General features: G+C 36.2%; 1 protein-coding gene across 3 annotated transcripts in view; it reads right to left on the bottom strand.

Annotated features, from left to right (window-relative positions):
• The window catches only part of ROCK2 (Rho associated coiled-coil containing protein kinase 2), a 100,908-nt gene that overhangs the window by 35,890 nt on the left and 50,132 nt on the right, over positions 1-14,886 (bottom strand). For all 3 annotated transcript variants that reach the window (XM_037391422.1, XM_037391419.1, XM_037391421.1), the window contains exons 3-5: positions 11,402-11,502; positions 4,705-4,842; positions 1,978-2,238 (exon numbers count right to left, since the gene is read on the bottom strand). In XM_037391422.1, coding sequence (XP_037247319.1) covers positions 1,978-2,238; positions 4,705-4,842; positions 11,402-11,502 — 500 coding nt within the window. The remainder of the gene's footprint in view (positions 1-1,977; positions 2,239-4,704; positions 4,843-11,401; positions 11,503-14,886) is intronic.

Here is a 14,886-nt window from a genome sequence, read left to right as displayed (position 1 = left end):
CACTTAACAATTCTTTTCACATACTGGTAAAGAGGAATTGTGCTGCAAGTGTCTGGACTGGCCTGCAAGGCTTAAGAGGAGACTGAATTCAACTTCATAGCAAGATCAAGAAAGTCACTCAGCAAATTGCAGCATAATTTTTCCTGGGCTCTCAACAAACACAAGGAAGATGCTAATGTGCACAACTGCTACAAGAATTCAAACCAGAAAAAATAAATAAGTATTGGGCAAGCATATATTTTCTAGAAATCATCCTGCCAGCACCAATATTATATTTACACAGCTGGGATGTGTTCATGTTTTGTAAGAAATAGCATGAGATTTGGAGAGAATCCAGAACCTCTCAACTTCTAAAGCTTCCTGTATTAAAAATATTTGCCATTCCACTGAGTCTGAGGAACATGAAGAACCTAACATGTAATCTGTTAAAAAATTAACTTCTTCAGGAGATCACTAGTTCATTGATGATGCCCAGTCCAAGCTGGAACTCACTGTAACTCTCCATAAGAAACATGCATGCACTTCTCACACTGATAATATGATCAATCACTGCTTAGCATTCCATTCTTTTAACAACAACAATGAAAAAGAAAAAAAAAGGCTTAGGTTCACCATTTCTGGGTTCCCTAAAATAGGGTAAAGGATCACTTTTTTGGTAGATTTGTATTATGAACTTTTTGATGCCTTTTTATTGTCTTTTATGATGAACAACAGACTCCTTTAAGGCCTACAATCCATTTGTGTAAAACCAAGGTTAATTTTTTAAGGACTAAATTAAAAGATCAACTAATACTTTTGATTTTTTCAGTTAAAGTAAATGCTGTCCCCTAAAATACAGGCAAGTAAATCAAAGTAAAGGTAAACTGCCTTTAGAACAACTACTTTTTCAGCAATACTAAACTACTGAAGCTCAGTAAACAGCAGTAGTTGTTCAATGAAGTTAATATATTGTCACAGGAAAGAAAAAAACCAAAAAACTCAAACAAACCCTAACCAGAGACAGTACTTCTAGATACAGCTGAGGAGACATTAAATTAATTATGCAAATGCAAATTAAGTAGACTGCCGAGACCATACCAAGCACTGCCTAAACAATACAGAGGGGAGGAAAAAAAAAATTGCACATTAAAGCAAATAAGCTTAGAAAGATCATCCTTGACAACGTTAATACAGAAACCTTTCAAAGGCCAAGCAAATCATAACACAGATTCATACACAGTTTTTTAAGAACCTGTTGTAATTTTTTACAGGAAGAATATATTGTGTAAATTACAGCATAACTTTGTCATGAAAGATTTTAGAACTGCATACTACAAATGGTAGCTTCATTTTTAAGTCTCCTTTAATAATATAAAGTATTACATCTCTTAAAAATACTCTTATACAATCTCATTAGAAAACTATATTTGGCTGTACATCATAAAATCTGGACAATTAAAATGTGTGACACCTTGACAAATACCTGACAAATTTTAATCAATATATCACATGCCACCGCTGCGTTACTGTGACCTCATTTTAACGACCACTAGAGGATGCTATGAGAACGATTAGACACAGTGGAAAAAAAAAAAATAAAAAAAATAAAGGGACTGTATCTTGCCTACAAAATAATTTCATTTACTGAAAAATTTCAGTTTATGAACTGTTCCAAGGTTACTAATGTTGAAACTAGGAGTTGTCTCATAAGCTTTTCAGACATTTGGCAAAAAGATGAATCTCAGAAATTCATAAACACGTATGCTTTCAAAAATAACAGAAAGTAAGTTTACAACCTTCTTCCGTGTGCTAGAACAGTTTCTTATAGAAAATGTTACTCTATTTCAAGTGCCCTTTTATTTAAAATTAGGAAACAAGGAACAGCTTTCTAACCAAGTGGGCCATTTGATGAATATTCCTTTGGGTATTATAATTCGTAAGAAAATAACCTTAGAATTACAGTTTCATAGATGATAAATTATTCAGCTGCATACTTACTTCATCCATTTTCATGCAAGTGCCAAAATCTGCCAGCTTCAGATGCCCATATTTATCTAAAAGCATATTGTCAGGCTTCACATCTCTGTGTATCAAGCCCATGGAGTGAATTGCATCAAGTGCAAGAACAACTTCGGCTGTATAGAACTTGGCCCATTTCTCAGGCACATCGTAATTGCTCATAAGGTTTACAAGATCTCCACCTGGCATGTATTCCATTACCATGTACAAGTATTTGTCATCTTGAAAGGCACAAAATAGCTGCAAGATTAAAAGAAAGGAAAAGAAAAAGTGCAATTACTTTTCAGAGACAACTAGGAAAAAGAATAAAGCCCTTTATCTTGAACCTTCATTAAACTTGAGACCTGAGCATGTTTTCAAGACTGATGTAAAGTAACTTCATTTTTTATATTCAGATAACCTACATTTTCTATTGATTATGACAGTACCTTGAAATTTACTGAACTTTAAAATCTCATTTCCATTAAGCAAGCAAAAAATATTTCCTGATTACTTCAGTTGTATAAGCTTCTGTGTACCCGTGTTTCTTGGCATTAAAAAGTATCACTGAGTCAAAATGCAACATTCCAAATCTGAGAAAGGGAGCATCATGCATTCATTTGAAAATAGCTTGATTGTGAAGAGCACCTTAGACTGTTCCTAATTTTGTATATTATAAATCTCCCTATTTCTGCACATATTTACAAAAACACTTATCACCACTAATTTTGTGCTAAATGAACACGTATATTGAAACAAGAAAGAAAAGAATAATTTCTTTGTATTGTATTATAGTTGCCTTCAGGAACTTTTTTTTTTTTTTTACAATAAAGTAACAGTCTGGTATAGGTTGCAGCTAGTATGTTTCCTACAGGCATGATAGTGAAACTAAGTTTAGTTTCTTTAAAATGTATTTCAGAATGCATTAAAATACATTTAAAATGTATTTTCAGGTCTCACACCTTACTGCTCTGGGAATACTGCTCCTTTACATTAAACACTAAAATGATTCAAATCTTTAAGCTACCCAGACAAAATTTAAAGGCAACTGAGAAAAAGGATGTGTGAAGGGAAGACATCAAAAACAGTGAGTTTGTGAAGGATGAGGAACCATGAAAGACCAGAATGTTATTAAGGAGATACGAACTTTAGACTAAAATTAATTGTATACTGGTGTCAGAAGACCTGTATTATAAATACAGATTTTAATACATATATATAGCACTGTTTTTTTGTTTGTTTTGATGTTTTTTTTTCACAAATGCATAGTAGTATATACAGTATACAATATAATGCATTTAGTCATTAAAATCTAAATTAAAATTCAAAATAGTCTCTGTATTCTTACATGTAAAGCTATTAATACAGCAACATAATAAATAACAATACTATGCCATTATACACTACTTTTGTTATTGCCTCCAAGGGATTTAATTTTTCTTTTAAAAATTATCTAGGGCTATGGTTTCACTTGTTTTTCCACATAAAAAAGAAGGCACAGAGCAGCAGTGCGATCTGTCCCAGTTTCTAGCTCAGAACAGGACATACATTTTCTTAAAATCACTTCAATATTCTATCCCACTGGACTACATTCTCTAAATACATCACATTAATACATTCCATCATAGAAGGCACAATTGCAACTACACTTTGACTAATTTGCTATTTACAAATGCACACACACGTTTATATCATGCTTGCTACACTTTCCTTTAAAAATTGAGTGTCATACATTTCTTATTACTTCCAACTGCATGTGAAAAATAAAAATAACTCCAGACAACTACTGTCATTACAACAAAAACAAAGAACTAAATAAAAATTCATCTATTTGGTTGTTTCTGCTGAATATAGGCAAGAACACAGAATACGTTCAGAAAAGCAAAACATTAAACAAAAACCCCTTGTAAAACATTTTTTGCATGTATGAGGTAAAGCATTATGAAGAATACATGGAAAGCTTAAGGTCAGTCTTTACTTATTTAAATATACAGAAGCATGTCAACATACGTGAAAGCATTTAAATGTATTAATTATTAAACAAAATCAAGTACTATTTCTCCAAGCATATGCTTTCACTACTCATTAATTCGTGTAATTTACCAGTTATAACAAATTAAAATATTGAGTACTAATTTTTCCCAAAGGCATAATTCATATTACAAATGTGATGATAATACATGTTGTGAGACAGCTGCAAGCAACTGTGTTCACAACCAGCTGAAGAAGGCAACTCTGCATTACTTGGATATTACTTCTGAGCTGTGACGTGATAACTGAGCACTAAACAGAAGATGGTTTCAAGCAAATGACCGCTACAACCTCCTGTCTTGCAGGAGACCAGAAGTATACACTCATCCACCTACCAAATCACAGCTGAAAAGACAGTAACTACTTAAAGCACTGATCAACTGACTATATCATAAAGGAAAGACTGGAAATAATGTTGACATTTGTTTTTGTATTTCCATACAGCATTTTTCTTAGTTGGAAAAATAACCTCCCTATTATTAAAAAAAATATCTGTTTAATTCTGGTTTATGATGCATTTGTAGTGACTAACATGTAAATTAATCTACTTTCTAATACAGCCAAATCCACAAAACTCAGTGAAATTACTGCAAATATGTATTTTTAAGAAATTAAATATGAACGTAAACCATTATTTGAGTTTAGATGTAAATTCAAAACCAGGTTTATTATTATTATTTTACACATCTTCATTACCTGAACCACCCATGGACTGTTGGCGAAGGCCATGATATCTCTTTCTTCCCAGAAAAAGGCTGAATCTGATCTCTTGATCATTTCAAATTTACTAAGTAGCTTCATTGCATAAACCTTCTGTGTCATTTTATGGCGAACCTATTGATTGAGAAAGAAGAAAAATAACTTTTTTTAAATGCCTTCTAAAAAAATTGAATATTGGCATAGTGTACTTCTCCTGTACTAACTGCTTTCTGTTATGCAATGCCTATAGGTCTTCACCTACCAAGCTTTCTGCACAGTAAAGATTTGATAACTTCCAAACCTGGAAAGAAAAATCTAACAGCTGCTCCAAAAAAACATAGCAGGGGTGCAACAAGAATGCCAAATGAAGGAAGGTATGCTAGAGACTGGCCAACTGCTGCAGCTGCTGCTACAACCCCAGATGAAGAGCTGCAGGGCCAAGAGGGGGCCATGCCTCAGGGCTGTGGGACCTCTTAGGAGGTAGCTGTTTTATTGAAGAAGCATGGATAAAAGCATTATGTTCTTCCTAACTATGGCTATGAGCATAAAACTGAGAGCTGAGTGGAGTAGTCTGATTACTCAAATTGAAACTGATTAAAAAAAAAATGAAAAACCAAACTCAAAAAAACCCCGAACAAAACCAGCCAAACCCAAACCTCAGAATGACAGAAGTACCATCCTTCTCTACAGAACTGGAGTGTTGCTCTTAAAAATTTCTGAGTGAATGCATCTATTTCAAATCACCCTGAACACTTTAAATAAATAAATAAATAATTCTGTTTACAGAAGAGAAAAGAAATGCTTGCCTATTCCCCCTTCAAAAGTTCTGATGTGTAAGGAGAAATAAAATGCAACTCTGCTTGTATTTTTTTATTCTGAACACCATCTATCTGTTGCATTCATTCACATTAGAAATTCTGCAAGCAGTTCACTTCAGCTTCTACCAATTTTTATTTGTCACAAAAAAAGACTGCTATTTCTTAAGTAGTTCTTAAACTCCCTTTAAAAAAAAATGGTGTAAAATTAATAACATAAAAGTTGTTGAGAAACTGAATTTAAAACTTTTATGACAAAATCTTGAAATATTTTTGAAAACTTTATCTGAATATGGGCACGAAACAAAATCCTTAAAGTACAGACTGTAAATTCATTATTCTGTTAATGAAATGTTAGATTTATGACACTTTATGAAACAACTACGAAAGGATCAGCTTTTACCATTCTTGAGTGTTCCTTGCAGAAATCAAAGTCAGAAGTATTCAGCTATGTCTGAATCAGCAGAAAAAAAGAAATTAACTGCATCTTAAGTTTCCGCATTTTTTTCTTCACATTAAAATAAAAAATTCAGTGGACTAATTTGTGAAATCAGACCTAAATGGTTACAATTTTCTGGAGCATTTAAAACCCTCGCATTTAGTAAAAAACCCGTATCTCGCAACCTCGTTTAATTATGCTACTTGAAAGAATGTTTAATAGCCTCTTTTCCTGAATACCTGTAAATGTTTCAGGTCCATTACATCTGCAGTACAAAGCCTCAGAGGCACCTATTTGATCTATAAATCTGGGAGCATCAGCCTGCTGCTCCTGAGAAGCTGAACACATTAATGTTGGTGAAGGCAACAGGAATGATCTCCAGAAACAGATGAAGCATCAGGTGCATGTGTAAATCTTGGAAAGGGTGAGAACACGAACATAAACAGGATTATTTATGAAATTGCTGTTCTTGAAATTGGGGCTTTTTGCTCTCAAGATACAGGTACAAAAGTTTTAGGATTAGTACCTTGGATAGTTTAACACTAACCAACGACCTTCTGTATAGGTAGATCAAAAAACCTCCAACCAAACACCAAATCAGAACATGTTCTCTACACGCATTAACAATTCTCCAAGCATGTATATTCTAAGATGTTAACAATCTACCAGCTAGTGAAGATGTCCTAAGAAAGGATTCTGGAAACTAATCTCCTTCCCATTTACTAATCTCACATGGGATTATTTACAAAGACTTGGTACACCACTCCATATACCCATATTTATGGTATACTCCAAAAAGTAGAGCTTTTGTAATTGTTCTTAAAACTAGAAGATGCATAAAGACCAGCAACCTCAAAAAGATATTGTTTAATTGAAGATGCATTTTCTGTGAAAGTTCGTGTAAAGCTCTGCGATGTATTTATTCGTTTACAGTTCCTAAAATCATTGTGTACTCTTGCCCGGGTGTGGTTTGCATAGCTACCTTCATTTACAAGAATAATTGTCTCCCACTACTTGGGGGGGGGTGGGGGGGGTGGGGGGAGGGGAAATTCTCGGAAAGTCAGCACAGCCTGAAGCAAGCTCATGCATAGGAGAAGCGAAGTAAACCAGAGGGACCGGAAATCATAGTCTGTGAACCTTTCTGAGGTAGTGCCAACAGGTCACTAGTTGGCTAAATTATTTCTTGAAAAAATTTCAAGATAGCTTCATTCTCTTTACAAAAATCAAGGAAATAAAGCAACAACTAGCTTACTGGCACATCCAAAGACCGAGTGTGTCTTGGCATACCTTACAGGTGAAGAGACCTACTGGTGCTATTGCCCCTTTTATCACCACCATGGCCGGGCCGCTGGAGACAGCCTATTTAGCTGTTAACCACTGTGCTCTTTACCCAGAGCTGTATCTGTACATATATATAGAGACTCATATAGCAGATTATTCATGTATTAAACTGTCACGATGTTTCAATTTCTTCCAACCATTTAAATGAACTGCCAAATTTAAACTGCAGCTCACCACAGTAACTCTCAAAATAGGCAGGAAAATCCCTTCGTGCCTTCAGCACTGAGTAACACGGCCTCGTTTAACTTAGGAAAATGCATTAAGAAATAAGAATTTCCCTCTACTCTGCTTCATCTGTCTAAGACTTTCAAGAAACAAGTGCACACAAAATGCATCCATAATTTCATGTTGGAAGACAGTCTGTAGGCAAAGAAAATAACATATCCACTTGAAGTTATCAGTTTGAGCATGTAATATTGATAATGGTACCATCTCTTTTATCATAAAAGAAAATTAAGATCTTGGAGTGGAGCTCTGAAATGAGCTCTAAGGTTTGAAATAATCACAAATATCCTAAAATACTTAATACAGCCATAAGAAATTACTACAGATAGGGTACCAAAATTCATGTTCAGACAAATTTTCAGGTAGCAGACCGTGACTGCTTTTTTTTTGTATTACTAAGGAAGTGTACATCAGCAGTGGCTGTGGAACTAAACCTAATAAAGCACTTAATGGAAAAAGTTAAACCAGCACCTGTTTACATGGGCCATGACAACCACTGGCTTGCAATGCTAAAAAATCATATAGTAAAGACAATCAGCCAGACCATCCTTTACTACCCAAATACAAGGAAGACTTAGCCTTGCTTTAGTTTTCTATTTCAGTGCATAAATAAGTCAGTCCGCTACATCACTGCAATGTTTACTTTGTGATTAGAACTGGGAGAAGGATCTAAGGGTATGTTTCAATTTCAAATCAAGAAGATTTTTCCTCAAGTGAAAACAAACAACAGGTACTCAAGATGTGCTTTCATAAATTACTGTTTCTGCATAAACCAAAAATAACATATTAAGCACCATAATTCAATTTTTCTGTCTGCCCTAGACACCAGTCACTTTTATTCAAGGCACTGCATAAGAAAAGGAGTGATCTGCAGCTGGTAATTACCTTCTTAGCTTTCCCACCACAGACCCAGCAAAGCCAGAGGCCAGAACTCAAGAGTAAAGCTTAATACTTCTGGAGCTACAAGGAAATTGTTTTTCCACCCAAGCCAGATGCTCATATCAGAGGCATCTGATCTCTCTTTACTGGAGAGTATTTTTTAGTTTTCTGGGGAGAAGAAGGGGGGGTGGGGAAATGAGGCTTTTCTAAAAAATCTAGCTATAAGATACAACAGTAGAGTGTTTTCCTTCTTGCTAGAGTCTGGAAAGCTGATGTCTCCACACCACTTCCTTCACAAGAATATGCTCTACTGGGGCGGAAAGCTTGGGGGAAACAAAATTAAATGAAGGACATCATAGCAGACTATTTTATGCTGTATATTAACATACTCGTTTTTGGCTTGTTACATTTAACTATTACAAATATTTGTACTACAAGTGTTTATGCATAACAGCATACACTGATAACACGACATTCATAAATTTAACTCATGTACTTAATCATGTTTTATTTATGGTTCTTTCTGCATTAAGCCCCCACTGAAGCAAATTTCTATTTTGATCACAGAATGTATTGCAAAATATTTTGATTGCCACAAATCCGTCACCTGCAACTGTGGTGTTAACATTTTGAATGGAGTAGAAATAGATATAGCTTAGCTCAATAGTTTAAACTTGTATCATACCTTGTGAGGCAAAAAATCTAGGTATGTATGCCCTGATCACCAGCTAATATTAGTTCAGTTTTACAGCTGTATTTTTTAACCCACTGTTTTTCAGCTGTAAGACTGTGGAAATCCTAATGTTATGCATTCCACAAAAAGTGTTCTTTTAAATTGGCATTAAGTACAGAAGAGGTCCATATGACATACAGAAGCTCCCTTCCAGTACCAAGTATTCTTAGTTGTATTTTTTTTTTATTATTTTGGGGCTTGAAGGGCTTATTTAAAGAATTAAAAAACCCCAAACCCCATCATTATATGACCAAGTGACAATGCATTTTACCATCACACTATAATGCTGAGACAAATGAGAAGTTTGTCTTCATATCCCTCAAACTACCTAACTGCAGCACATACACTGTGAAAAATCATCAAAAATCATCTCTAGTTTAGAATTTAAATTGTGCATGACACAGTGAATTAAGAAAAAAACCTCCATTCTAAGCCAGGACAAATTAATAAATTATTTTTGAAATGGAACGTTAAAAAGAAAACAATATTTTGAAAAACTATTAAGTTCTTAGAAATACACATAAAACCAATGTATTTTGATTTTTGAAGCACATTAAAAATACAGTTCTCTTGGATGCTTCCAGCAAATATATCAGTGTGATACCCAAAAAACGCACATGACTTCTGTTATTGGGATCTCCTTTTTCATCTTCTGCGCCCCCCCGCCCCCAAATGCACAAGGCACTGCTCTTTACAACTTGATTCTTCACTGACTTCCCATGCAAGTTCATGAAAAAGGAGTATCTCTGTTAGCTACTGTAAGTGGATATATATGATGATAAAAATGTTTAAGAGAAGATTTTAAAACAAACCATTTGACGTGACTGTCAATGAAATGACAGAGAGTAGAGTGCTTTCTTACAAAGCTCCCTGCGGCAGCCCCTTCTCAGTGTAAGGAAGAGGGAGCCATGCTTTTATGTAATAGAGAAGAGGAAGCTACATTCACATGTTGCCACGCTTGGATGAAGTTGCTTTAAAAAACAACCTAAATGAATAAAAATTGTTGATTAAATTGTTAACTGTCACATGAATAACATCTAAACTTGCAAATTACTCATGAGTCATGCAAACAGCATTAGGCTACTTGCAGGGCTTTCTTCCCAGTTCCAACAAATTTCACCAATACGAAGATGGAAAATACAAAAAATTTTATAAATGGATAATGAATTTATTGCTATTACATACTGTGTACCTCCTACAAGCACTTCAAAGCTAAGATCTCGCCAAATTCTTCAACAGAACTCCAGAACATCTTTGTATTTTCCAAAACTGCTTTACAAGACAATACGACTTTCCCACCTTCCTAGTGCAAAATTAGCACAGAACACTAAAATGGCAGTTCCATGTCAAAAGGCACAAGCAACAGGGTAATTTTTGTTACTTTGTGGCAACAAGATAATAAGCTTCAATTGCTGCAGATCAGTTGCTCCCCTTTCCATTGAGTTGTTTTACATCTCTCTTCCTCTAAAAATGCTTACACAGAAAATTATCATGCATCTGCTGGTGCAGTTATCTGTTAGCTCATTATAACTTGTCTCTGGTGTTTGTATTCTCAGATTCTGTTTGGTGCTTACATCCACAGCTTATTTCAAAACTGACATGTCAATCCATCTTTTACATATGCTCACATTTTTGTGCTATTTATCACACAGTATGTATGACATAGAAGTCTAGGAAAAATCAAAATTAAATGAAAAGCAGGCTATGCATGACACACTAAGTTACTTTTTGTATTTTGATTGCTTTTTTCTTTAAAATTTAAATTTATATTGCAGAGAAATTCTAAAGTAATCCCATTCTTATATTAGATATTATATAGGGTAATATGTTGAGTAGACAATGTTAAGTGTCTTTAAAGAAACCAAACTCAAATGAGTCGTATATCAGTTAAACACAATGCAAGCATCACAATTATAAGAGCAAAACAAATTTTTTTGTTGCTTGCTCTTTGAGAGGAAGGTTTCAGGTATTGTTATACAGTGATACTTATGGCGAAAAAAAAAAATAAATTAGAATTGCCATGAACTGCCTTTTTCATTTTGACCAAAGGATAAAAATGGTTTCCCAAATCCTTCCCTTCCAATCAATCATGTTTTATACGTGGATGCACTGTTTACTATGCACAGAAATTACCTCACGATAAAATGAATGTAACACTTATTCCTTATAACAATGCATTTTTAGATATAAAGCATGCAAGACTGGGGAAGGTTTTGGCTAAAGCTGTAAATCTGTCTAATCATTAAAACACTGCATTCTTACCAGCTGCACTTCTCCAAAAGCCCCTCTTCCAATCACCTTAACAACATCATAGTCTTCAGCTTTCATTTGTAAAGCTCGGATTTTTTCCACAATCTTCTCATCTAAAACAAATAAAAGTTTTGATAATACATGTATTAACAAAATCAAGACTTTTCTCTAACATTTTTCATTTATAGTCAAAATAATATGGTTTTATTTAAATGTTTAGAGCTGCCTTGGTAATTCTTGAAATCTGCAGTCACTATTAATGTCCCCTTTCATTACTGTTTGGAAACTATTAACCCTCTACCTTTAGCTGTAACAACCAAATTAGATTTTGCTGACTCTCATTTCACACCTTTAATAACCATTCACAAGCTTACAGAGAGACTCTGGTAATGAAAAGAACCAGAGATGCCTATCTTGAATTTTCAGACAATTATTCGTTGCCACCCACTGTGCTGCCAGGATCCAGACACTCCACTGATAATGCAGGAGTGTAAAGTACCTGGTACACACAAAAGCACTGCAGGTGCAACCTGTTCCTACACACCCAGAGGGTTCAACAGCAGTAAAACAGGGCGGGATATAACTCAGTAACCTTCATGTACAACTTCAGATCATTCAAGGATATGACTTCAGATCTACTCATTCAATCCATATGAAATATTAATTCAAGTTGACATATATCTGTGTAAATGCTGACCATCTCAAAGTACTTTTTAGTGTTCACTGCATGTGTAGTTCTACACTTTTTAAAAGTAGGTGTACAATGCGCTGTTCAAGTATCCTCTGGTGCAATATTCTGTAGATAAGCTCTGTCTTTCAGCATTTTTCTTGTTGGCAGCTGTGGGAATCTGTAAGGGAAACCAGTGAGATTCTGACCTCTGACAAATTCTAAAAACATACAAGGTCCTAGACTCTTTGATTTTGTCAATGTAGCATGCCAGTGCATGCATTCCTGACTAAATGCATTTTAAAAATTGATTCTTATTACAAGGACAAAAAATAATGGGAGCAATGAATGGAATCCATAATACTCAAGGTAATCTTTCTTAAGAGTTACAAGCTTTGATGCTGCCCACACACACACTCAAGAGGAAGAACAAAAAAGCAAAACAGGCTGGCTGGAACAAGACCTGGGAAAAGCACGTAATTGTATCAAAAACTGTGGATGCTCATATTCAGAGAGGAGTAGAGGTATATATTGCACCAGATTCCTGTTTAGGGTCAAAGACTGTGGAATTCGATCCCAAGAAAGGCATTAAAGGGGATCTCAGATCTGAATTTAGGGAAAAAAGGATCAGAGGTATGGTTAATTCAGTATGACATTAAAGATTACATTGTCAGCAGTGAGTTAATAATAACTAACATCTAGTAAATAGTTTAACCATTCCTGCCTATTCATGAAAAGCAATCTGGCAGGCCACAAGCAATCCAGGAGATGCCTGACCATCAAGAACATTTCTTTTGACCCAAGTGAGCAACAAGCCCAATCAGGGAGGCACTCTGATCTGTTACTCACAAACAAGAAAGAAGTAGCCAGGGATGACAAAGTTTGTAGCAGCCTTGGCTGAAGCAACCATGTGAACATGGAAATTAAGACCCTGAGAGAGCTAAGGAAGAAAAATAGTAGAACTTGGACTTCAGGAGAACAGACTATGGTTTGTTGAGGAAACTCACAGGCAGGATCCTGTGGGAAGCTGCTGCAGAGGGTAGAAGAGTGGGTTGATCTTCAAAGATGACATGTTCATGGCACAAAAACAGTCTGTTCAAGTTTGCTAGAAATTGAGCAGGCATGGCAGAGTGCCAGTCTGGGTGAATGGGCAACCTCAGCCTCAACTCAAGCACAAAATGTGAAGGTTTGTAACATGGAAGCGGGGATGGGCTACCCAGCAGGAATCAACCAAGCACGCAAGGATGAAACTGGGAAAGCCAAGTTCAGCTGGAATTGAAACTAGCAAGTGTTATGAAGGAAAACAAGAGCCTTTATAAATACACTGGCAATAAAAGAAAGAATAAGGTAAATGCGGGCTTGCTGCTCTCAGTGGGGTAGGGGATCGATCTAGTGCTGAAGGACATGCAGAAGGATCAAGGTACTCTATGCCTTTTTTGCCTCATACTTCACTGGCGAACTCTGCTCACAGGTCTCCCAGCTTCCTGAAACTATTAGCAGTGTCGGTGGGATGGTGAAGTATGGCAGTAGAGGAAGTCAGAGTTAAGGACCAGTAAAGCAAACTTGACATACACTCTGAGACGACACAAGATTCATCCAAGTGTGCTGAAGGAGCCAGTTAACACCATTACAAGGCTGTTATCTGTCATCACAAAAGGTCATGGCAACTCAGGGAGGCTCCTGATGACTGGTGAAGGGCAAATGTCATGTCAGTGTTCTAGAAAGGCAACAAGGAGGATCTAGAAAGCTACAGGCTGAAACAGCAGCCTAACCTCACTGCCCATGATGACCATAGAGCAAATCCTTTTGGAATCCACTTCCAAGCACCTGATGGATAAGAAAGGATGGGAACAGCCAATATGGATCTAAAAAGGACAAACTGTGTTTGATTAACCTGATTGCCTTCCATGATGAGATGTCTGTCTTGGTGGACAAGGGGAGAGCAGTACACATTTCCTTTCCTCGACTGTAGCACAACTTTCAATGCAGCATCTCAAAGTATCTTTGTAGCCAAACCAGGCTGAGATGGATTGCACAAAGAAATTACAAGGTGGGTGGAAAACTTGCTGCAGTCATGGAGTCATGGTCAGTGGTTCAAAGTTACACTGGAGGGCACCCAGACAGGATGGGTCAATGCACAGACAGGATCCTCGCAAAGTTCCAACAAAGACAAATGCAAGTCTGGTAGCTGGGATGAAACAACACCACACAACAGTATAGGATGGCATGTACCAGCCAGAAGACACCTTGAGAAAGGACCTGAGAGCCCTGGTGGACAAAATGAACAAAGAGGAAAGAGCAGCAAGCCTTTGCTCTGACTTCATACGAGGCTGTGTTGGTTAATACTTAACCAGTAGGCTGAGGGAAGTGATTTTTCCCCCTCTTGTTTGTCACTTTGAGTCCACATCTGGAATGCTATGTCAAGCCTTGGGCTCCTCTGTGCAAGAAAAATAACAAAACTTCCCCTAGCTTAATGGATGGCCACCAAGATGCTTAGGGAGTGGGACCGCTTGATGCTCATAGAGAAACCAAAAGAACAGGAATTGTTCAGCTTAGGGAAGTCTAAATGGCTGGCCTTAACAGAAGTTGAAAGGCGGTTTTACTTCTAAGAGGTGAAAAGTGAAAGGACAAGAGGCAACAGACAAGTTGAAACATCAGAAATCCGATTTTTTAAGAAAAGAATCCTTAGACCTGGGGAATAGAGCAGACTTTCCAGTGCAGCTACAAAACCTCCCTCTTTTGAAATTTTCAAAATTTAACTGCACAAGGACCTGAACAACCTGATTAACACCAAAACTGGTTTAGCTTTGAGCAGAGTTGCACCAGTGGA

This window comes from Falco rusticolus, chromosome 6 (genome assembly GCF_015220075.1).
Source record: "Falco rusticolus isolate bFalRus1 chromosome 6, bFalRus1.pri, whole genome shotgun sequence".
In the NCBI taxonomy this organism is placed as follows: Eukaryota; Metazoa; Chordata; class Aves; order Falconiformes; family Falconidae; genus Falco; species Falco rusticolus.
This window is presented reverse-complemented; position numbering and strand designations above follow the sequence as displayed.